We start from the raw sequence: 25491 nt of genomic DNA on the forward strand, positions 1-25491 counted from the left end.
TCCCTCCCTCCACAGACGCTGGCGTACGGAGACATGAACCATGAGTGGATTGGTAATGAGTGGCTGCCCAGCCTGGGTCTGCCCCAGTACCGCTCCTACTTCATGGAGTCCCTGGTGGACGCCCGCATGCTGGACCACCTCACCAAGAAGGACATGAGGGGACAGCTCAAAATGGTGGACAGTTTCCACAGGTAAAAATACAAAATGGTGGATAGCTTCCACAGTTATTAGGGATGTAGCTCAGTTGATAGAGCATGGCATTTGCAACGCCAGGGTTGTGGGTTTGATTTCCACGGGGGCCAGTATGAAAAAATAAAATAATGTATTCACTAACTGTAAGTCGCTCTGGATAAGAGCGTCTGCTAAATGACGTAAATGTAATGTAAATGTTATTAGGAGCCGAAATGGTTTACAGTTTCCATAGGCAAGGGACGAAATAAATGGTGGACAGTTCCCACTATTAAGGGCCAAAATGGTGCCATGGACGACTAGGGACGTTCATTATTGTTTCTCTTTATGTTTAACCGGTCAGTGTGTCTGTGTAACAACAGGAACAGTTTCCAGTGTGGGGTGATGTGTCTGAGGAGACTGAACTACGACAGGAAGGAGCTGGAGAGGAGGCGTGACGAGACCCAGCTGGAGCTGCAAGGTAACAGCTGGGATAACGGTGAGAGAAAATGACAGTCAACGGAAGGGAGAAATGACCCCACTGTTCAGATTCACTCATCATTTAAGTTAGCTCCGCAACGCTAAGCTGATAACGCTATGGGAGAATCTGAAGTGTGGGTATTTATCCTTCTATTGCATCCATATACACATTTAGAAATGATGGGGTTTGTTTCTACAGAGGATTTCTTTGGACTTTTCCTCCGGTGGTATTTCCTGATCATATCAATGTTTTTCTAACACAGAGGAATAATTCCCACTGGAGGGTGGGGCATTCAAACAAAATGTCAACTTCATTTCATGTCAGTCCTGCTCTATTTCTTTATTTCACAGGGGAATTCTTTTGACTGTCCCTTGGATGCGTTTCCTGATCATTCCCCTAATGTTTCTGTACCATTACATTACATACATTTACATTTACGTCATTTAGCAGACGCTCTTATCCAGAGCGACTTACAAATTGGGGTTACCATTTACCATTTACCATTTGTGTACCTTAAGCAGACGTGCTGGTGTGGAGCAACGAGCGGGTGATCAGCTGGGTGCAGGCCATGGGGCTGAAGGAGTACAGTAACAACCTGCTGGAGAGCGGCGTGCATGGCGCCCTGCTGGCCCTGGATGAAACCTTCGACCACAACGCCCTGGCCCTGTTGCTACAGATCCCCACCCAGAACACACAGGTAGGTACACCACAACGCACAGATCCCCACCCAGAACACACAGGTAGGTACACCACAACGCACAGATCCCCACCCAGAACACACAGGTAGGTACACCACAACGCACAGATCCCCACCCAGAACACACAGGTAGGTACACCACAACGCACAGATCCCCACCCAGAACACACAGGTAGGTACACCACAACGCACAGATCCCCACCCAGAACACACAGGTAGGTACACCACAACGCACAGATCCCCACCCAGAACACACAGGTAGGTACACCACAACGCACAGAACCCCACCCAGAACACACAGGTAGGTACACCACAACGCACAGATCCCCACCCAGAACACACAGGTAGGTACACCACAACGCACAGATCCCCACCCAGAACACACAGGTAGGTACACCACAACGCACAGATCCCCACCCAGAACACACAGGTAGGTACACCACAACGCACAGATCCCCACCCAGAACACACAGGTAGGTACACCACAACGCACAGAGCCCCACCCAGAACACACAGGTAGGTACACCACAACGCACAGATCCCCACCCAGAACACACAGGTAAGTACACCACAACGCACAGATCCCCACCCAGAACACACAGGTAAGTACACCACAACGCACAGATCCCCACCCAGAACACACAGGTAGGTACACCACAACGCACAGATCCCCACCCAGAACACACAGGTAGGTACACCACAACGCACAGATCCCCACCCAGAACACACAGGTAGGTACACCACAACGCACAGAACCCCACCCAGAACACACAGGTAGGTACACCACAACGCACAGATCCCCACCCAGAACACACAGGTAGGTACACCACAACGCACAGATCCCCACCCAGAACACACAGGTAGGTACACCACAACGCACAGATCCCCACCCAGAACACACAGGTAGGTACACCACAACGCACAGATCCCCACCCAGAACACACAGAATGTAGAGACACACACACTACCAGCATTGGTGGGTGGCTGTGAACCTCCCTGGCAGTCAAACAGCTCCCAGCTGAGACCTCAGCTCCACACGCACTCCTTCATCTACTCTCTCTTTCTCTGTGTCTTTCCCTCCTTCCTCCCTTGTAGGCCAGAGCAGCTCTGGAGAGAGAGTACAACAGTCTGCTGGCCATCGGCACAGAGAGAAGACTGGATGAGGTGAGACACTTACATATGATTCACCACACACACACACTCTCTTTCTAAAGCTCACACACACACACTCTCTTTCTAAAGCTCACACACACACACTCTTTCTAAAGCTCACACACACACTCTCTCTTTCTAAAGCTCACACACACACACTCTCTCTTTCTAAAGCACACACACTCTCTTTCCAAAGCGCTCCTCCATGTATATCCACATCCTTATTTCCTTCCTGCTTCCTCCTCTCTGAATCTCTTCCAGGATGATGATAAGAACTTCCGGCGCACCCCCTCCTGGAGGAAGAAGTTCCGGCCCAAAGACGCGCGGGGGATGTCCCCGGGCTCAGCCGACACCCTGCCTGCCAACTTCAGACTGACCAATAGCAACGCAGCGTCCCCGTCCATGCAGCCAAAGAGGAGCCCCATGGACGGTACGACAGGGGTTGGGTCCACTGTGTCTAACTGTGTGTTAGGCATGGCACTGCTGTGGCTTTATCTCCATGAGACCTTACACAATATGCTTTCAACAATGGTTTAGTGTTTTCCCAGCTCTAGTGTGTGTGTTGTGCTGGAGATTGTGAGTGACTAACTAACAGCATGTTTCTGCATGTGGTTTTGCTGTGGGGATGCAGGGGGTCAGTCAGCAATACAGAGGCTGGACACTGCCACAGTCAGGACCTACTCCTGCTAACACCACACACGGTAAGTTTCACAATGCATCTAATCTTCTGTTAAAGCAGCTTGTTGTGCCTCGGCTTTTTTGGGCGATAATAACGCATGTCTACGCTTCTCCTCCTCCTCTATTCTGTCCTCTTCATCTGCTGCTTCTCTGCAAATCTCCCTCCCTTCCCGTCCCTTCCCCTCCCTTCCCCCCCCCCCCTCCCTTCCCTCCCCCCCCCTCCCTTCCCTTCCCCCCCTCCCTTCCCTCCCCCCCCCCCCCTCCCCCCCCTCCCTTCCCTCCCCCCCCCCCCCCTCCCCCCCCCCCTTCCCTCCCTTCCCCTCCCCCCCCTCCCCTCCCTTCCCCTCCCTCCCCCCCCTCCACCCCTCCCTTCCCTTCCCCCCCTCCCTCTATTCCCTCTCTCCTCTCTCTCCTCCCTGTCTCTTAGTTTATCCTCATTATTTGTATAGGTGACTGCTGGTTGGAGGATGAGGGGTGTGAGTTCCCCTCCACCAGGAGCAGCTGCTGACCCTGCGACGACACTTCAACAGAGTTTTATTGTTATCATAGATATAAAAGAACTAGCAACCACATCACCAATCTCTATTTATGTAAGCAAGCTGGTGGGACATTTCAATGATTTTAGATTTGTTATGTATCTCTCTCTCTCTTCCCCCCTCTCTCCCACCTAAATCGAAATATCCCTCTTTTCTAAAACTTTTCCTACTGTGCCCTTATCAAGGTTAACTCTCAGATGTAACTGAATGTTTTTCGACGGTCTGGAGTGTGTATATTTATATCGACAGACATTATCTAATCTTTTTTATATATATTCCTGATCTTGTATTGACAAGATGTACGTTTTGTATTTCTTTCTCTCCTCAGCTTTTGTTTTTAATCATTGAACTGATGCTCAAGTGACTTTAATATGTGACATTTTAACTGAATTGTATCCCTTTCCCTTCTGCCCCAGTCTCTTGTTGTCTTCAAGCATATCAATGGTGATTATTTGTAAATGCAGCTCTTATAGGACAATGAGGATATGTGAATATCAGAAATATTGCTGGAGTTCTGACTGACTTTGTTTCACAAACTGCTGTGGTCGCTAAGCACCGGGCGGACCGTAACCACAACAAGGCCCTTGGTAACCGTGGCGACATGTGAAACAACTCTTTTTTTGTTCTTTCTGGTGAAACCAAACCTGAAATACTAAAACAAAAGCCATAAACAGTAGTGAAGACCAGGGCTACTTTCAGATGCATCGCTTGGTAAGAGACCGTTCTGCTGTGTAGGATCTCCAATTATCGGGTCAACCTCGCATGCTGAAGCTTTCCATTCCTCTTTCACTCCTTCCCATCATCCCTCTCCTTTCCCTGCCTTCTCCTGGAGCATGCAACGGAAGCCCAGACGCGCGTGAAGATGAACTCGCGTGTACCTGAGCCTTAAAGCGTGGCAGCTCTACTATCGACGGACCAACTCCACTGTGGCCTAAACTGATCCCCGCGACTAGCTACTCACCCAAGGCGGAGCGATCCCACCCACAAACCTTTTAACAAACACTTTGTACTACGGAGACTTCTAATCAAGCCTTATGGTTTTTTCTTTTCTCCTTTCTCTGTCTTTCTTATTTATTCTTCATCCCTGTCGTGTTTGTTGCTCTCGGTTTGATTTTTCGAAGTTGCCACTTGAGTGGCAAAAGCTGTTTTTTATCTTGAGTGTTTCAACACAGGTTCCTGTGTCAATACTTTTTCAAGGCAAATGATGTCACGGAACCGAAGACTTGTCCTTTCCACCCTACATGTACACTACATTAGTTATGTTATTCCCTTTGTAATTTAGTCATTTATAATGCACAATGCAAATCCTGTTACTGTCCTGTTTTTTTTTTAATCTCCTGTTCTCCCCATTTATATTTTCCTGATCTGGTAACAAAATGATGTACAGTCTGAGTACTTATGAACTATTTTATCACAGTATTATTTATTGCTTACTTTCAATAAAATACTGAAACTTATTTTCCACTGCCAATAAAAAGACTTAAGTCTTTGTGTTAAATGCATCGCTTGCCTTTGCAGTCATCTTAAAACCATGTGGTGTTGAGACTAGAAACCCCTTCCAATGACTCGGTTGGGGCTTGTATAGTTGTACACCACTGTATGCCCTGATAGGGGGAATGTAAACTTTCATTACATACAAAGAGGAAGAAAATACAGAAACATGGTCCTTTTGTGGCTCACAGGGTTGCAAAATTCCGGTAACTTTCCATGTTTTCCAGAAATCCTGGTTGGAGGATTCCGGATTTCCTGCTTATTCCCACCTGATTCTGGGAATCCTGCAACTGGGATTTCTGGGAATTTGGGGAAAGTTACTGGAGTTTTGCAACCCTGGTGGCGCAGTTGGTGCTTGCAATGCTTTGGATTCAGCTTTGTAAACTTTTTATTTGGAAATTATATTTGTCAAGGGTTGCAAGGAAACGAACCCACAATATTTGATTTTGCAGCCCGATTCTCAAAGCCCTCGTGAATTTCACAATGATGGAAACTCCCTCATCATGAAAGTAATGAGTGACACAAGATGATCATTTATAACTGCAATGAGCTGTCCTCAAGATCTCTTTCCACCCATTTTTCTGTGGTTAAAAAGGTCCATCTAGTGGCAAATATGTGGTCATACAAAATGTATACAAATACAGCAAAAATAGTCATTTCACTTCACCCCCATAGTTTCAAATGAATTGCTCTATTAAACAACTGCATTGTTTTATGGTGTAAAATTTAAATATTGTTCCTCTTCGGTTACTTGGACCAGTTTGACACCTATAATTATTGTTTGGGCTAAACCTTCCTACTGTACAATTCCTGACGCCTTCAATTCTGTTCCAAACCAAGCCGAAAGAATGTGGTGCTTCACTTGTAAAAGACAAAATGACATGTGATTTCACAAATAACTAGCATGTACTCGTGTGACTGGTGACGGTTCCATTTTATTTTATTTTTTTATCACATGTAATTTGATTTTCAAGATACAGAGAATTATGTATATTAACACTTAATTAACATGGAATAGCTATCGTACCATTTTAAAATGTGTCCAGTGTCCCCGATTCTCTGTTGCAATATGTATATAAGAGATCAACTGTGTAATAAAAGAAATACAGTTATCATTGTCCTATCTAAATGGTTAGTAAAGCAAACAAGAATTGTCTGTTTAAAAATCCCTATACAAGTATTGTTTTAAACAAAGCCTACTTTATATCACATCAAACACCAACCCTGAATTCATTCATAGTGAAATCTGATGTGCATTAGGATGTTTTGGCCATTTTATATACAGTACCAGTCAAAAGTTTGGACACACCTACTCATTCAATGGTTTTTCTTTATTTTTACTTTTTTCTACATTGTAGAATAATAGTGAAGACATCAAACTAGGAAATAACACATGGAATCATGTAGTTACCAAAAAAGTTTTTATTTTTATTTTATATTTGAGATTCTTCAAAGTAGCCACCGTTTGTCTTGATGACAGCTTTGCACACTCTTGGCATCCTCTCAACCAGCTTCATGAGGAATGCTTTTCCAACAACCTTGAAGGAGTTCCCACATATGCTGAGCACTTGTTGGCTGCTTTTCCTTCACTTTGCAGTCCAACTCATCCCAAACCATCTCAATTGGGTTGAGGTCAGGCTTCCGCATTGTCTCCGTGCTGCTGTGCTGTTTGTTGCTACTTGGCTACCTGCCAAACTATTCACGTTTTACTTTTAATAAACGTTTAATCAATCTCTGTGTTCAACAAATTTACCAACTTTTTAGTTTTGTCCTCACTCATCTTTTTTCGTTAAACTTTTTCACCCCGGACGTTTTATCCCGAGACAGAAGAGTCATTTTCCTGTGCGTTTTTGCTGCCAACTTTACTTTATTTTCCTTTTTTCCATCGCAACTTTTTTCCCTTATTCAACTTTTTCACTCCGGACGCTTTATCTGGACATGGTTCGTCAACATCTTCAACAGCCGAAGCTAAGTAGTAACATTAACATGATGTCTTCTAATTGCAGTCGCTGTACTCATAATATACAGGAGAACGATCGCCTTACGGCGAGAATAGCTGTGCTACAAGCCCAGCTTCAGACGCAATCGTTAGGCAAGGGTAATATCAGTGTAGGAAAGGAAGAAACAGCGTCTGTGCCACCAGTAAGTACAGATAGTAACGTTAGTATAAATCCCCCCGCACAGTCCCCGCAGCCGGACAACTTTCTCATGGCTTCTGGAGGGAAATACTGTTGGAATGCTCAACCGGTGTCGCTCATTCAGCCGACAGAAACTTTCAACCGGTTTTCCCCATTATGTAGCGAGTCGGAGTCTGAGTCTGAGTCTTCTCTTGTCTCTACTCCTCCCGTTACGGGGTCTGAGACGCCGAAGGCTCCCACCATTAGCTCTGACAAATTGAAAACCCTAGTCATTGGCGACTCCATTACCCGCAGTATTAGACTTAAAACGAATCACCCAGCGATCATACACTGTTTACCAGGGGGCAGGGCTACCGACGTTAAGGCTAATCTAAAGATGGTGCTGGCTAAAGCTAAAACTGGCGAGTGTAGAGAGTATAGAGATATTGTTATCCACGTCGGCACCAACGATGTTAGGATGAAACAGTCAGAGGTCACCAAGTGCAACATAGCTTCAGCGTGTAAATCAGCTAGAAAGATGTCGGCATCGAGTAATTGTCTCTGGCCCCCTCCCAGTTAGGGGAAGTGACGAGCTCTACAGCAGAGTCTCAGCACTCAATCGCTGGTTGAAAACTGTTTTCTGCCCCTCCCAAAAGATAGAATTTGTGGATAATTGGCCCTCTTTCTGGGACTCACCCACAAACAGGATCAAGCCTGACCTGCTGAGGAGTGACGGACTCCATCCTAGCTGGAGGGGTGCTCTCCTCTTATCTACCAACATAGATAGGGCTCTAACTCCTCTAGCCCCACAGTGAAATAGGGTGCAGGCCAGGCAGCAGGCTGTTAGCCAACCTGCCAGCTTAGTGGAGTCTGCCAATAGCACAGTCAGTGTAGTCAGCTCAGCCATACCCATTGAGACTGTGTCTGTGCCTCGACCTAGGTTGGGCAAAACTAAACATGGCGGTGTTCACCCTAGCAATCTTATTAGGATAAAGACCTCCTCCATTCCTGCCATTATTGAAAGAGATCGTGATACCTCACATCTCAAAATAGGGTTACTTAATGTTAGATCCCTCACTTCAAAGGCAGTCATAGTCAATGAACTAATCACTGATCATAATCTTGATGTGATTGGCCTGACTGAAACATGGCTTAAGCCTGATGAATTTGCTGTGTTAAATGAGGCCTCACCTCCTGGTTACACTAGTGACCATATTCCCCGTGCATCCCGCAAAGGCGGAGGTGTTGCTAACATTTACGATAGCAAATTTCAATTTACAAAAAAAAAAATGGCGTTTTCGTCTTTTGAGCTTCTAGTCATGAAATCTATGCAGCCTACTCAATCACTTTTTATAGCTACTGTTTACAGGCCTCCTGGGCCATATACAGCGTTCCTCTCTGAGTTTCCTGAATTCCTATCAGACCTTGTAGTCATAGCAGATCATATTCTAATTTTTGGTGATTTTAATATTCACATGGAGAAGTCCACAGACCCACTCCAAAAGTCTTTCGGAGCCATCATCGACTCAGTGGGTTTTGTCCAACATGTCTCTGGACCTACTCACTGCCACAGTCATACTCTGGACCTAGTTTTGTCCCATGGAATAAATGTTGTAGATCTTAATGTTTTTCCACAAAATCCTGGACTATCGGACCACCATTTTATTACGTTTGCAATCGCAACAAATAATCTGCTCAGACCCCAACCAAGGAGCATCAAAAGTCGTGCTATAAATTCTCAGACAACACAAAAATTCCTTGATGCCCTTCCAGACTCCTTCTGCCTACCCAAGGACGTCAGAGGACAAAGATCAGTTAACCACTTAACTGAGGAACTCAATTTAACCTTGCGCAATACCCTAGATGCAGTTGCACCCCTAAAAACGAAAAACATTTGTCATAAGAAACTAGCTCCCTGGTATACAGAAAATACCCGAGCTTTGAAGCAAGCTTCCAGGAAATTGGAACGGAAATGGCGCCACACCAAACTGGAAGTCTTCCGACTAGCTTGGAAAGACAGTACCGTGCAGTACCGAAGAGCCCTCACTGCTGCTCGATCATCCTACTTTTCCAACTTTAATCGAGGAAAATAAGAACAATCCAAAATTTCTTTTTGATACTGTTGCAAAGCTAACCAAAAAGTAGCATTCCCCAAGAGAGGATGGCTTTCACTTCAGCAGTAATAAATTCATGAACTTCTTTGAGGAAAAGATCATGACCATTAGAAAGCAAATTACGGACTCCTCTTTGAATCTGCGTATTCCTCCAGGGCTTAGCTGTCCTGGATCTGCACAGCTCTGCGAGGGCCTGGGATCGGGAGAGACACTTAAGTGTTTTAGTACTATATCTCTTGAAACAATGATGAAAATAATCATGGCCTCTAAACCTTCAAGCTGCATACTGGATCCTATTCCTACTAAACTGCTGAAGGAGCTGCTTCCTGTGCTTGGCCCTCCTATGTTGAACATAATAAACAGCTCTCTATCCACCGGATGTGTACCAAACTCACTAAAAGTGGCAGTGATAAAGCCTCTCTTGAAAAAGCCAAACCTTCACCCGGAAAATATAAAAAACTATCGGCCTATATCGAATCTTCCATTCCTCTCAAAAATTTTAGAAAAAGCTGTTGCGCAGCAACTCACTGCCTTTCTGAAGACAAACAATGTATACGAAATGCTTCAGTCTGGTTTTAGACCCCATCATAGCACTGAGACTGCACTTGTGAAGGTGGTAAATGACCTTTTAATGGCATCAGACCGAGGCTCTGCATCTGTCCTCGTGCTACTAGACCTTAGTGCTGCCTTTGACACCATCGATCACCACATTCTTTTGGAGAGACTGGAAACCCAAATTGGTCTACACGGACAAGTTCTGGCCTGGTTTAGATCTTACCTGTCGGAAAGATATCAGTTTGTCTCTGTGAATGGTCTGTCCTCTGACAAATCAACTGTACATTTCGGTGTTCCTCAAGGTTCCGTTTTAGGACCACTATTGTTTTCACTATATATTTTACCTCTTGGGGATGTTATTCGAAAACATAATGTTAACTTTCACTGCTATGCGGATGACACACAGCTGTACATTTCAATGAAACATGGTGAAGCCCCAAAATTGCCCTCGCTAGAAGCCTGTGTTTCAGACATAAGGAAGTGGATGGCTGAAAACTTTCTACTTTTAAACTCGGACAAAACAGAGATGCTTGTTCTAGGTCCCAAGAAACAAAGAGATCTTCTGTTAAATCTGACAATTCATCTTGATGGTTGTAAAGTCGTCTCAAATAAAACTGTGAAGGACCTCGGCGTTACTCTTGACCCTGATCTCTCTTTTGACGAACATATCAAGACTGTTTCAAGGACAGCTTTTTTCCATCTACGTAACATTGCAAAAATCAGAAATTTTCTGTCCAAAAATGATGCAGAAAAATTAATCCATGCATTTGTTACTTCTAGGTTAGACTACTGCAATGCTCTACTTTCCGGCTACCCGGATAAAGCACTAAATAAACTTCAGTTAGTGCTAAATACGGCTGCTAGAATCCTGACTAGAACCAAGAAATTTGATCATATTACTCCAGTGCTAGCTTCCCTACACTGGCTTCCTGTTAAGGCAAGGGCTGATTTCAAGGTTTTACTGTTAACCTATAAAGCGTTACATGGGCTTGCTCCTACCTATCTTTCCGAGTTGGTCCTGCCGTACATACCAATACGTACGCTACGGTCACAAGACGCAGGCCTCCTAATTGTCCCTAGAATTTCTAAGCAAACAGCGGGAGGCAGGGCTTTCTCCTATAGATCTCCATTTTTATGGAACAGTCTGCCTACCCATGTGAGAGACGCAGACTCGGTCTCAACCTTTAAGTCTTTACTGAAGACTTATCTCTTCAGTAGGTCATATGATTGAGTGTAGTCTGGCCCAGGAGTGTGAAGGTGAACGGAAAGGCTCTGGAGCAACGAACAGCCCTTGCTGTCTCTGCCAGGCCGGTTCCCCTCTCTCCACTGGGGTTCTCTGCCTCTAACCCTGTTACAGGGGCTGAGTCACTGGCTTGCTGGTGCTCTTTCATGCCGTCCCTAGGAGGGGTGCGTCACTTGAGTGGGTTGAGTTACTGACGTGATCTTCCTGTCTGGGTTGGCGCCCCCCCTTGGTTTGTGCTGTGGTGGAGACCTCTGTGGGCTATACTCGGCCTTGTCTCAGGATTGTAAGTTGGTGGTTGAGGATATCCCTCTAGTGGTGCGGGGGCTGTGCTTTGGCAGAGTGGGTGGGGTTATATCCTTCCTGTTTGGCCCTGTCCGGGGGTTTCTTCGGATGGGGCCACAGTGTCTCCGGACCGCTCCTGTCTCAGCCTCCAGTATTTATGCTGCAGTAGTTTATGTGTCGGGGGGCTGGGGTTAGTTGGTTATACCTGGAGTACTTCTCCTGTCTTATCCAGTGTCCTGTGTGAATTTAAGTATGCTCTCTCTAATTCTCTCGTTCTCTCTTTCTCTCTGAGAACCTGAGCCCTAGGACCATACGTCAGGACTACCGGGCATGATGACACCTTGCTGTCCCCAGTCCGCCTGGCCTTGCTGCTATTCCAGTTTCAACTGTTCTGCCTGCGGTTACGAAACCCCTACCTGTCCCAGACCTGCTGTTTTCAACTCTTAATGATCGGCTATGAAAAGCCAACTGAGAGACCTGAGCCCTAGGACCATACGTCGGGACTACCGGCCGTGGTGACTCCTTGCTGTCCCCAGTCCGCCTGGCCTTGCTGCTATTCCAGTTTCAACTGTTCTGCCTGCGGTTATGGAACCCCTACCTGTCCCAGACCTGCTGTTTTCAACTCTTAATGATCGGCTATGAAAAGCCAACTGAGATTTATTCCTGATTATTATTTGACCATGCTTGTCACTTATGAACATTTTTGAACATCTTGGCATGGTTCTGTTATAATCTCCACCCGGCACAGCCAGAAGAGGACTGGCCACCCCTCATAGCCTGGTTCCTCTCTAGGTTTCTTCCTAGGTTTTGGCCTTTCTAGGGAGTTTTTCCTAGCCACCGTGCTTCTACACCTGCATTACTAGCTGTTTGGGGTTTTAGGCTGGGTTTCTGTACAGCACTTCGAGATATTAGCTGATGTAAGAAGGGCTATATAAAATAAAATTGATTGATTGTGGAGGCCAGGTCATCTGATGCAGCACTCCATCACTCTCATTGGTCAAATAGCCCTTACACAGCCTGGAGGTGTGTTTTGGGTCATTGTCCTTTTGAAAAACAAATGATAGTCCCACTAAGTGCAAACCAGATGGGATGGCGTATCGCTGCAGAATGCTGTGGTAGCCATGCTGGTTAAGTGTGCCTTGAATTCTAAATAAATCACAGACAGCGTCACTAGCAAAGCACCATCAAACCACCTCCTCCATGCTTCACGGTGGGAACCACACATGCAGAGATAATCCGTTCACCTACTCTGCGTCTCCAAAGACATGGCGGTTGGAACCAAAAATCTCAGATTTGGACTCATCAGACCAAAGGACATATTTCCACCGGTCTAATGTCCATTGCTCGTGTTTCTTGGCGAAGCAAGTCTCTTCTTCTTATTGGTGTCCTTTAGTAGTGGTTTCTTTGCAGCAATTCGACCATGAAGGCCTGATTCATGCAGTCTCCTCTGAACAGTTGATGTTGAGATGTGTCTGTTCCTTGAACTCTGTGAAGCATTTATTTGGGCTGCAATTTCTGAGGCTGGTAACTCTAATGAACTTATCCTCTGCAGCAGAGGTTACTCTGGGTCTTCCTTTCCTGTGGCGGTCCTCATGAGAGCCAGTTTCATCATAGCGCTTGATGGTTTTTGTGACTGCACTTGAAGAAACTTTCAAAGTTCTTGAAATTTTCCGGATTGACTGACCTTCATGTCTTAAAGTAATGATGGACTGTCGTTTCTCTTTGCTTATTTGAGCTGTTCTTGCCATAATTTGGACTTGGTCTTTACCAAATAGAGCTATCTTCTGTATACCACCCCTACCTTGTCAGAACACAACTGATTGGCTCAAATGCATTAAGAAGGAAATAAATTCCACAAATTAACTTTTAACAAGGCACACCTGTTAATTGAAATGCATTCCAGGTGACTACCTCTTGAAGCTGGTTGAGAGAATGCCAAGAGTGTGCAAAGCTGTCATCAAGGCAAAGGGTGGCTACTTTGAATAATCTCAAATATATATTTTGATTTGTTTAACACTTTCTTTGGTTACTACATGATTCCATATGTGTTATTTCATAGTTTTGATTTCTTCACTATTATTCTACAATGTAAAAATAAAGAAAAATCCCTGAAAGAGTAGGTGTGTCCAAACTTTTGACTGGTACTGTATATAAAAAAACATCTAAAGTTGTCATTTAGCGTAGTTTACCTGTCTGGTTGCAGTGTTCCTGGGAGCTGATATCTTCCTCTATCTGCTGTAGTACTGCGACACAGATAGAACAAGGAGCCAGATCTCTCGCAGGATGAATGAATCTGAAGCATTCGTTTAGAAGTCCAGTTGTGGGAGAAGATGGAGCTAGATGAAACTTGGCTGACATTCTGCTAATTTTCTCATCGATGGAACATTAGATCTCAGTACAGTTTTCTGTTCCCAAAACTCAAATCTGTTGCGAACAGAGTGGATTAAGTTTTGTAGATTTGACCCTTTCTAAAAGTGTCAGAAAATGGCATTGTTTAGAAGGAGTGCAAGGGCGAATTGAGTTATTGCACACGCGCACTTCACAGAGTAGGCGTTTGATAACGGAAATATGCGAATAAATGCTAGAACGCGCTTGGCTCTTCCCACCTGCGAGATATGGCTGTGTCGTATGGTTGCAGTCTTGTGAGCTTCGACCCAACTTTGCTATTTTGTTATTCTTTAGCCATTTATCTTTACTTTTGTGTACAGAATGTTTCCGCTATCTGTTATGACCGTCAAACATAACATAAACATCAGATCGGCAGTTACTAACCTTCATTTCGGCTTCAACTCCGACTCATTGGCCCTGGACTCTCTGTTTACCTCTGACCAGGCTCTCATCCCCGGGCTACCCAGGAGAAAAAGTGGCAGGAGAGCAGGCGTACTGGTGAGACTAGGGCAAAGGGGAAAACCGGCCACTGCTTCCATCCATTTTACTGGTCAATGTTCAGTCACTTGATAACAAGAAGGATGACCTTCGATGGAGGATTTGCTACCAAAGAGACATTCGAAATTGCAATATCATTTGTTTTACTGAATGAAACTTGGATTTCGGATGAGTCACCCCCCCACGGCTTTCACACTCAACGGACTTTCCATGCACCGAGGGAACAGGACTTCGGCTTCAGGAAAATCCAGAGGGGGAGGAGTTTCTACATCAACAGTAGATGGTGTGCAGACTAGAGTAGTGACAGTCTCGTCCTACTGTTCACCTGACCTGGAATATCTGATGGTCAAATGCCAACCCTTCTATCTCACGAGAGAGTTTTAATCTGTTATAGTCACAGCTGTTTATATCCCACCTTAGGCCAACACCGCGCTCGCACTCAATTACCTGTACAAGGCTCTAAACAAGCAGGAAACTGCCCACCCAGAGGCTGCTCTGATTGGATCTGGGGATTTTAATGTTCCGTCACTGAAACACATGTGATGACAAACTTTTACACACATGCAAGCTTACAAGGCCCTCCCTCGACCCCCTTTCGGCAAATCAGATCCCGACTCTATACTCCTATTTCCTGTTTACAGGTAAAAGCTCAAGCAGGAAGTACCCGTGACGCACATGATAGAGAGATGGTCCGTTGAAGCAGAGGCTACAAGACTGCTTTGCCAGCACGGACTCGAATATGTTCTGGGACTCCGCCGATAACATTGGCGAGCTTACAACCTCCGTCACCAGCTTCATAAGGAAGTGCATCGACGATGTTGTCCCCACAACCTGCTGCTTTCCCAACCAAAAACCCTGGATTAACACAGATACGCGCCAAACTAAAGGACAGGACCGACGCACATAAGGCTATAGTAGCTGCAGTCGAGGCTACGAACGCGTACAAGAAGTCCTGCTACGACCTCTGCAGAACCACCAAAAATGCGAAAAGACCAATACTGGAATAAGGTGGAATCCTACTCTATGACACTCGTCACATGTGGCAAGGACTACAGTCTATTACGGATTATAAAAGAGGACCTAGCCATGAACTACCCAACGATGCCTCTCTACCAGACGATTTTGAAAGCTTTTCATGCACGCTTCCACAAAAACAACAGAGCCTTTTATGAGGGCCCCCGCTGATCCGGATTGACTGGGTGATCTCACTCTCCGAGGCTGACATAAGGCTTTTAAACGGGTCAACACTCGTAAGGCCGCAGGGCCAAACGGTATTCCAGGCCGCGTCCTCAGGGCATGTGCAGACCAGCTGGGAGGCGTCTTCGTTGATATTTTCAATCTCTCCTTGTCCCAGTCTGTAATCCCCACGTTTCAAGCTGACTACCAACATTCCTGTTCCCAACCTGCCACAATAATTACCGCCCTGTAGCACTCACATCTATAATCATGAACTGCTTTGAAAGGCTGTTCATGGCACACATCAACTCCCATCATCCCAGACACCCTGGACCCACTCCAATTTGCATACCGCCCTAACAGATCCACAGACGACGCGATCTCAATTGCACTCCACACTGTCCTCCCCCGCCTAGAAAAGAGGAATACCCATGTTCCTCGACGTCCACATCACTGAGGACTTAGCATGGTCCACACACACCAGTACAGTCGTGAAGGGGGCACGGCAACACCTCTTTCCCCTCAGGAGACCGAAGAGATTTGGCATGACGCCTCAGATCCTCAGGTGACTTTTACAGGTCTACCATCGAAAGCATCCTGACTGGTTGTATCACCGCCCCGGTATGGCAACTGCTCCGTCCGCGACCGCAAGGCCCTACAGAGGGTGGTGCGGATGGCCATCCAAGACATTTATGCCAGGCGGTGTCTGAGAAAGGCCCTACAGAGGGTGGTGCGGATGGCCATCCAAGACATTGATACCAGGCGGTGTCTGAGAAAGGCCCTACAGAGGGTGGTGCGGATGGCCATCCAAGACATTGATACCAGGCGGTGTCTGAGAAAGGCCCTACAGAGGGTGGTGCGGATGGCCATCCAAGATATTGATGCCAGGCGGTGTCTGAGAAAGGCCCTACAGAGGGTGGTGCGGATGGCCATCCAAGACATTGATGCCAGGCGGTGTCTGAGAAAGGCCAGAACAACTGCCAAGGACTCCAGCCACCTGAGCCATGGACTGTTTCTCTCTGCTCCTGTTCTGCAGGCGGTACTGGAGCATCGAGTCGCGGACCAACAGGCTCCGAAATATACTGAACAAAAATATAAACGCAACATGCAACAATTTCATATGAGGAAATCAGTCAGTTGAAATAAATTCATTCATCCTAATCTATGGATTTCACATGACTGGGAATACAGATACCTTTAAAAATGGCCTCACAATGGGCCTCAGGATCTCGTCGCAGTATTTTTGTACATACAAATTGGCAATCGATAAAATGCAATTGTGTTAGTTGTCCGTAGTTTATGCCTGCCCATACCATAACCCCACCGCCACCATGGGGCACTCTGTTCACAACGTTGACATCAGCAAACCGCTCGCCCACACGACGCCATACACGTGGTCTGCGGATGTGAGACCGGTTGGACGTACTGCCAAATTCTCTATTACGACGTTGGATGCAGTTTATGGTAGAGAAATGAACATGAAACACTCTGTCAACAGCTCTGGTGGCATGCCAATTGCACACTCCCTCAAAACTTTAGACTCCCTCAAAACTGCACAGTTTATAGTGGCCTTTTATTGTCCCCCAGCACAAGGTGCACCTGTGTATTGATCATGCTCTTTAATCAGCTTCTTGATATGCCACACCTGTCAGGTGGATGGATTATCTTGGCAAAGGAGATATGCTCACTAACAGGGATGTAAACAAATTTGTGCACAAAATTTGAGAGAAGTAAGCTTTTTGTGCGTATGGAACATTTCTGGGATCTTTTATTTCAGCTCATGAAACCAACACTTTACATGTTTGCGTTTATATTTTTGTTTAGTGTAGCTTCTTTCCCCAGGCCATGAGACTGTTGGATAGATATCTACCAATGCCCTTCCTCTCTACCACAGAAGACTGTTGGATAGATATCTACCAATGCCCTTCCTCTCTACCACAGACTACCTGCACAGACTCTATGCCCATTCTCAGGCCTACCACACATTCCTACACTAACGCTTCACATTCACGCTCACACACTCAGTACTGACACCACACGCATACACTCACTCATTACCATGCACACACCACAAATGCTGCTACCATGATTGATACACTCCTGATTGATACACTCCTGAGTGGCGCAGTGGTCTAAGCCACTGCATCGCAGTGCTAACTGTGCCACTAGAGATCCTGGTTCGAATCCAGGCTCTGTCGCAGCCGGCCGCGACCGGGAGACTAATGGGCGGCGCACAATTGGCCCAGCGTCGTCCAGGGTAGGGGAGGGAATGGCCGGCAGGGATGTAGCTCAGTTGATAGAGCATGGCGTTTGCAACGGCAGGGTTGTGGGTTTGATTCCCACGGAGGGGGGCAGTATAAAAAATATATATATATGTATTCACTAACTGTAAGTCGCTCTGGATAAGAGCGTCTGCTAAATGACGTAAATGTAAATGTAATTGATAGAGAATAATATTAGCATTAGCATTTATCCTGCTACAAGCCCCTTTTACCCCTGTTCACATGTACATTCCTTCCTCAGTCACACCCTGCACATTGTAATAATGGTACTGGCTCCTGTATATCAGACCTGTATATCAGACCTGTATATCAGACCTGTATATCAGACCTGTATATCAGACCTGTAACGTAGACACGGGGAGTCAGGAAGCAAGCGCAGTTAGTGTGTTTTAATTACGAAGAACATGGAACGATACAAAACAACGGGAGCTTCAAACACGGAAACATAAACAATACTGCCTGAGGGGTGAACACAATGGAGCGCTAGATAAAGGGGGAGTAATCAGGGAAGTGATGAAGTCCAGCTGTGTCTGATGATGAGGCGCAGGAGTGCGTAATGATGGGTTGCCAGGTGTGCGTAATGATGGTTGCCAGGTGTGCGTAATGATGGTTGCCAGGTGTGCGTAATGATGGGTTGCCAGGTGTGCGTAATGATGGTTGCCAGGTGTGCGTAATGATGGTTGCCAGGTGTGCGTAATGATTGGTTGCCAGGTGTGCGTAATGATGCTTGCCAGGAGTGCGTAATGATGGTTGCCAGGTGTGCGTAATGATGGGTTGCCAGGTGTGCGTAATGATGCTTGCCAGGAGTGCGTAATGATGGTTGCCAGGTGTGCGTAATGATGGGTTGCCAGGTGTGCGTAATGATGGTTGCCAGGTGTGCGTAATGATGGTTGCCAGGTGTGCGTAATGATGGGTTGCCAGGTGTGCGTAATGATGCTTGCCAGGAGTGCGTAATGATGGTTGCCAGGTGTGCGTAATGATGGTTGCCAGGTGTGCGTAATGATGGTTGCCAGGTGTGCGTAATGATGGGTTGCCAGGTGTGCGTAATGATGCTTGCCAGGAGTGCGTAATGATGGTTGCCAGGTGTGCGTAATGATGGGTTGCCAGGTGTGCGTAATGATGGTTGCCAGGTGTGCGTAATGATGGTTGCCAGGTGTGCGTAATGATGGTTGCCAGGTGTGCGTAATGATGGTTGCCAGGGTGTGCGTAATGATGGTTGCCAGGTGTGCGTAATGATGGGTTGCCAGGTGTGCGTAATGATGGGTTGCCAGGTGTGCGTAATGATGCTTGCCAGGAGTGCGTAATGATGGTTGCCAGGTGTGCGTAATGATGGGTTGCCAGGTGTGCGTAATGATGGTTGCCAGGTGTGCGTAATGATGGTTGCCAGGTGTGCGTAATGATGGTTGCCAGGTGTGCGTAATGATGGTTGCCAGGGTGTGCGTAATGATGGTTGCCAGGGTGTGCGTAATGATGGTTGCCAGGTGTGCGTAATGATGGGTTGCCAGGTGTGCGTAATGATGGGTTGCCAGGTGTGCGTAATGATGGTTGCCAGGTGTGCGTAATGATGGTTGCCAGGTGTGCGTAATGATGGTTGCCAGGTGTGCGTAATGATGGTTGCCAGGTGTGCGTAATGATGGTTGCCAGGTGTGCGTAATGATGGTTGCCAGGTGTGCGTAATGATGGGTTGCCAGGTGTGCGTAATGATGGGTTGCCAGGTGTGCGTAATGATGGTTGCCAGGTGTGCGTAATGATGGTTGCCAGGTGTGCGTAATGATGGTTGCCAGGTGTGCGTAATGATGGTTGCCAGGTGTGCGTAATGATGGTTGCCAGGGTGTGCGTAATGATGGTTGCCAGGTGTGCGTAATGATGGGTTGCCAGGTGTGCGTAATGATGGGTTGCCAGGTGTGCGTAATGATGGGTTGCCAGGTGTGCGTAATGATGGTTGCCAGGTGTGCGTAATGATGGTTGCCAGGTGTGCGTAATGATGGTTGCCAGGTGTGCGTAATGATGGTTGCCAGGTGTGCGTAATGATGGGTTGCCAGGAGTGCGTAATGATGGTTGCCAGGTGTGCGTAATGATGGTTGCCAGGTGTGCGTAATGATGGTTGCCAGGTGTGCGTAATGATGGGTTGCGAGGACCGGTGGTCAGTAGATATCAGACCTGTATATATTAGACCTGTATATATCAGACCTGGATATATCAGACCTGTATATATCAGACCTGTATATATCAGACCTGTATATATCAGACCTGTATATATCAGACATGTATATATTAGACCTGTATATATCAGACCTGGATATATCAGACCTGTATATATCAGACCTGTATATATCAGACCTGTATATATCAGACCTGTATATATCAGACCTGTATATATTAGACCTGTATATATCAGACCTGTATATATCAGACCTGTATATATCAGACCTGTATATATCAGACCTGTATATATTAGACCTGTATATATCAGACCTGTATATATCAGACCTGTATATATCAGACCTGTATATATCAGACCTGTATATATTAGACCTGTATATATTAGACCTGTATATATTAGACCTGTATATATTAGACCTGTATATATCAGACCTGTATATATCAGACCTGTATATATCAGACCTGTATATATCAGACCTGTATATATTAGACCTGTATATATTAGACCTGTATATATCAGACCTGTATATATCAGACCTGTATATATCAGACCTGTATATATCAGACCTGTATATATCAGACCTGTATATATTAGACCTGTATATATCAGACCTGTATATATCAGACCTGTATATATTAGACCTGTATATATCAGACCTGTATATATTAGACCTGTATATATCAGACCTGTATATATTAGACCTGTATATATTAGACCTGTATATATCAGACCTGTATATATTAGACCTGTATATATCAGACCTGTATATATCAGACCTGTATATATCAGACCTGTATATATCAGACCTGTATATATCAGACCTGTATATACACTGCTCAAAAAAATAAAGGGAACACTTAAACAACACATCCTAGATCTGAATGAATGAAATAATCTTATTAAATACTTTTTTCTTTACATAGTTGAATGTGCTGACAACAAAATCACACAATTATCAATGGAAATCAAATGTATCAACCCATGGAGGTCTGGATTTGGAGTCACCCTCAAAATTAAAGTGGAAAACCACACTACAGGCTGATCCAACTTTGATGTAATGTCCTTAAAACAAGTCAAAATGAGGCTCAGTAGTGTGTGTGGCCTCCACGTGCCTGTATGACCTCCCTACAACGCCTGGGCATGCTCCTGATGAGGTGGCGGATGGTCTCCTGAGGGATCTCCTCCCAGACCTGGACTAAAGCATCCGCCAACTCCTGGACAGTCTGTGGTGCAACGTGGCGTTGGTGGATGGAGCGAGACATGATGTCCCAGATGTGCTCAATTGGATTCAGGTCTGGGGAATGGGCGGGCCAGTCCATAGCATCAATGCCTTCCTCTTGCAGGAACTGCTGACACACACCAGCCACATGAGGTCTAGCATTGTCTTGCATTAGGAGAAACCCAGGGCCAACCGCACCAGCATATGGTCTCACAAGGGGTCTGAGGATCTCATCTTGGTACCTAATGGCAGTCAGGCTACCTCTGGCGAGCACATGGAGGGCTGTGCGGCCCCCCAAAGAAATGCCACCCCACACCATGACTGACCCACCGCCAAACCGATCATGCTGGAGGATGTTGCAGGCAGCAGAACGTTCTCCACGGCGTCTCCAGACTCTGTCACGTCTGTCACGTGCTCAGTGTGAACCTGCTTTCATCTGTGAAGAGCACAGGGCGCCAGTGGCAAATTTTAGACCTGTATATATCAGACCTGTATATATCAGACCTGTATATATTAGACCTGTATATATCAGACCTGTATATATCAGACCTGTATATATCAGACCTGGATATATCAGACCTGTATATATCAGACCTGTATATATTAGACCTGTATATATCAGACCTGTATATATCAGACCTGTATATATTAGACCTGTATATATCAGACCTGTTTATATCAGACCTGTATATATTAGACCTGTATATATCAGACCTGTATATATCAGACCTGTATATATCAGACCTGTATATATCAGACCTGTATATATTAGACCTGTATATATCAGACCTGTATATATCAGACCTGTATATATTAGACCTGTATATATCAGACCTGTATATATTAGACCTGTATACATCAGACCTGTATATATCAGACCTGTATATATTAGACCTGTATATATCAGACCTGTATATATCAGACCTGTATATATCAGACCTGTATATATCAGACCTGTATATATTAGACCTGTATATATCAGACCTGTATTTAACTGCATTCTCATGTTTCTTGTCTTTTTCTTATCTCACGTTTCACGTTTTATTTGTTATCTGTATTATTGGCTTTATTGTGCGTTGTTGGGAAAGAGCTCACAAGTTAACGTTTCACTATACTGTTTTAGACCTGCTTTATCCTGCGCATGGGACAATAAAACTTGAAACTTAAAACTTGAAACTTGCATGTTCTGCCCACTATGTTTAATTAGCTCCCGTTGGAAACAACACTGGTGGTGTATCTTGCTTTACTTATGAACATCTTTTGACTTATGTCTCATGGAGGTTGACTGTCCACTTTTGAATCCCGTAGCAGGAGTCACAGAAGAGCCGTCGGTTACGTATTCTGACCTCCGCTCCGGCCTCCGATGCGCCCAGCAGCTCGGACTTACAATCGATGCACTTGAAACAGGTCAAATGATAAACAAGCCCCAGGGACTCGATGACCATGGCGGCTCCCTTGACCAGAGCCGTGTCACAGAACGTGCAGATTTTCTTGCCACTCACTGTCCTGCTGCTTTCATGCAAGGATATAAGTGACTCAGACTTGGGGCCAGTAGAAGGGTTGGGGGAGGAGGGGGAGGGAGAGGGAGAGGACTGGGACCAGGAAGACAGGTTGCTTCCACCCCCGGCTCCTCTGAGGGAGCTCATGGAGAGAGAGGAGGGCATAGTGGCTGAGCCGGAATGACCTCTGACCCCGCCGCTGTAGGTGTTGAGCCCAGAGAGGCCAGAGTGAGGCCAGCTGTAGCTGGGGATGGAGGAGGGGCTTTCCGGTGTCCACGACGAACACCAGGAAGAGCAGCGCGCAATGTCCAGGTTGTCGAGAGACTTGCCTCTCCTGATGGGTCCGGCGGCAGGGTGCTTGCTGGTGGAGCGCTGGCGGATCCAGCTGTTGTCGGGACGTAGTCTGGTTTTCTTAATCTCCTGAGGGATCTGCTGCCTCTCCAGCTCCGCCTGGGGCAGGCTCTGCTGGCCTTTTATCCACGATGCCTCACCCAGCCTGTCACTGCTAGTCACTTTGATCTCTGGTTTCTCCACATGGTCCAGGTCAGCAGTGGATTTGGACTTTGCCCTGTCTGCCATGGATATCTCAGGCTGGACCTTGCCGGTAGAGCCATAGGAGTCCCCCATCGATTGCTGCTGCTGCTCCCTCTCTCTCTCCCTCTCTCTCTCCCTCTCTATGCGCTGTTGTTCCGCAGCCTCCTGGTTCCCCCTCTCCTCTTCCCTAATGTCCTCCTTCCTCGTCTGCCGTCTCAGCCCCTCCTCCTGTCTTTGTGTCCTTCCCTCTTCCTGCTCCTCTCTCCTCTTCTTCTCTGAGGTGTTTCTCTGTAGTACCAGTTCTTCAGTGACATCCACCGTGACGTGTCTCCGCAGTGCTTCTATTATAAAGTGCTTCCTAACGTGTTTCTCACAGTAGTAGACGGAGCAGGTCAGACAAAGCTTCATAGCTTTGCGCTCAGAGCAGATATCACATGGTTCTCCTGGTCTGGTTCTTAATTGGGAAAAGAAAATAGGAATTACCTACTTGTCAAATACACGGATCAGCAAAACCTAATCTGTTAGATATACTACACATGCTAACAAATACACGGATCAGAAAAACCTCATCTGTTAGATATACTACACATGCTAACAAATACATACAAATGTAGCTAATGAAAACCTACTTATAAAACTATCTGTTTCAAGGTTATTATAGTAAATAAAACTACTCATGAAACAACAATTTAGTAAACTGAAATAAATAATTAACAACCCTGTTTGAAAAACTAAAACTATACTGAAGCTATTATTTTTGACTCCCCAAACTACGACTGCATGAACTCTATAAAACCCGTGATCGAAGGTCATGACATTTGACTGCAGTCGACTGCAAGTTTCTACAGTTGCTCTTCGCCACCTTTAGCCTGCAGCCACGATTCATATATAGCAGGCTACAATGGATATATACAAATGAATGTGATACAGTATTAAAGGCTCTCTCTCACTAAGTGATTGTACTGTACACACATATATTTCAGTTTGTGAGTGTGTGACATAAAGAACCCCTTTTATAAACCAATGGCAACACCGCCATGTTGATCTGGGCCTTGCTGTTGGAAAACCACATTAGTGTCCTGACTATCGGCTCTCGCAGTTTATCTCCTCGACTTTTGTCTACAGACGGTTGGTTTAGCCTTATCATTCAAACGCGCCCATTGACTTTATAATTTAAAGGTAAAGGTAAACTCAGTGAGATGACTTTGGACGAAAGTCGAGGACTGAAGTCGGGGGGAGGTGCCTCTACGACAGCGGAAAGTCGTTACGCTAACGTGGTTTTCCAACAGCGAGGCTCAGATCAACATGGCGGTGCTGCCATTGGTTTATAAAAGGTTTTCTTTATAATGTTGAAATAAACATGTATCCAACCCCATATCACACACTCACAACCCGAAATCATCAAATAATGTATGTTCACATTGTACAATCAATTAGTGAGAGAGCTTCAAATATCACATTTATTTGCGTATTTTCACAAATTGGTTCCTGTTTCAGTCATGTCTTTGGTCACGTTCAGCTGATCAAACAAAAACACCCTAATGATTGGTTAACAATAGATCCTCCCACAATGCAGGTGATTGTTGCAGGAGGAAATTGGTGAAGAGGAACTGCAGAAACTTGCAGTTGACACTTCATGACCTTTGATCACATGATTTTTGTAAAGTTCATGCATTCGACATGTAGTCGGACAATTTTTATCCCCAGAACGGAAAAACACTTTGAAAGACTTGACAAAAGTGATCCGCTCAAAAGCTCCCATTGAGATGAGAACGATGTAAAACTTTGGTCTCACACAGAGAACGTGTGCAGGGGTGCGCTTCACTCTGCTAACCGTGGTAGCTACGGGAACAAAACAGCAGAGAAGTTCAGAGTCACGCTTCAATGCTCCTGGTTGTTGCAGAAATCTACACTATATAAAGAAGTATGTGGACACCCCTTCAAATTTGTGGATTTGGCTATTTCAGCCACACCCGTTGCTGACAGGCGTATAAAATCAAGCACACCGCCATGCAATCTCCATAGACAAACATTGGCAGTAGCATGGCCTTACTGAAGAGCTCAGTGACTTTCAACGTGGCACCGTCATAGGATGTCACCTTTCCAACAAGTCAATTAGTCAAATTTCTGTCCTGCTAGAGCTTCCCCGATCAACTGTAAGTGCTGTTATTGTGAATTGGAAACGTCTCAGAGCAACAACAGCTCATCTGTGAAAAC

The 25491-nt window shown here is 45.7% G+C and overlaps 1 protein-coding gene across 1 annotated transcript in view; it reads left to right on the forward strand.

Annotated features, from left to right (window-relative positions):
- The window catches only part of LOC311119707 (liprin-alpha-1-like), a 69712-nt gene extending 63397 nt beyond the window's left edge, over nucleotides 1–6315 (forward strand). Inside the window, exons 24-30 of the mRNA XM_084194371.1 lie at nucleotides 16–191; nucleotides 552–667; nucleotides 1171–1346; nucleotides 2442–2510; nucleotides 2760–2928; nucleotides 3130–3199; nucleotides 3604–6315. Coding sequence (XP_084050497.1) covers nucleotides 16–191; nucleotides 552–667; nucleotides 1171–1346; nucleotides 2442–2510; nucleotides 2760–2928; nucleotides 3130–3188 — 765 coding nt within the window. The 3' untranslated portion in view covers nucleotides 3189–3199; nucleotides 3604–6315. The remainder of the gene's footprint in view (nucleotides 1–15; nucleotides 192–551; nucleotides 668–1170; nucleotides 1347–2441; nucleotides 2511–2759; nucleotides 2929–3129; nucleotides 3200–3603) is intronic.
- The last annotated feature ends 19176 nt before the right edge of the window (nucleotides 6316–25491 follow it).

The sequence above is a fragment of the Coregonus lavaretus genome, assembly GCF_964263955.1.
Source record: "Coregonus lavaretus genome assembly, contig: HAP1_SCAFFOLD_290, whole genome shotgun sequence".
In the NCBI taxonomy this organism is placed as follows: domain Eukaryota; kingdom Metazoa; phylum Chordata; class Actinopteri; order Salmoniformes; family Salmonidae; genus Coregonus; species Coregonus lavaretus.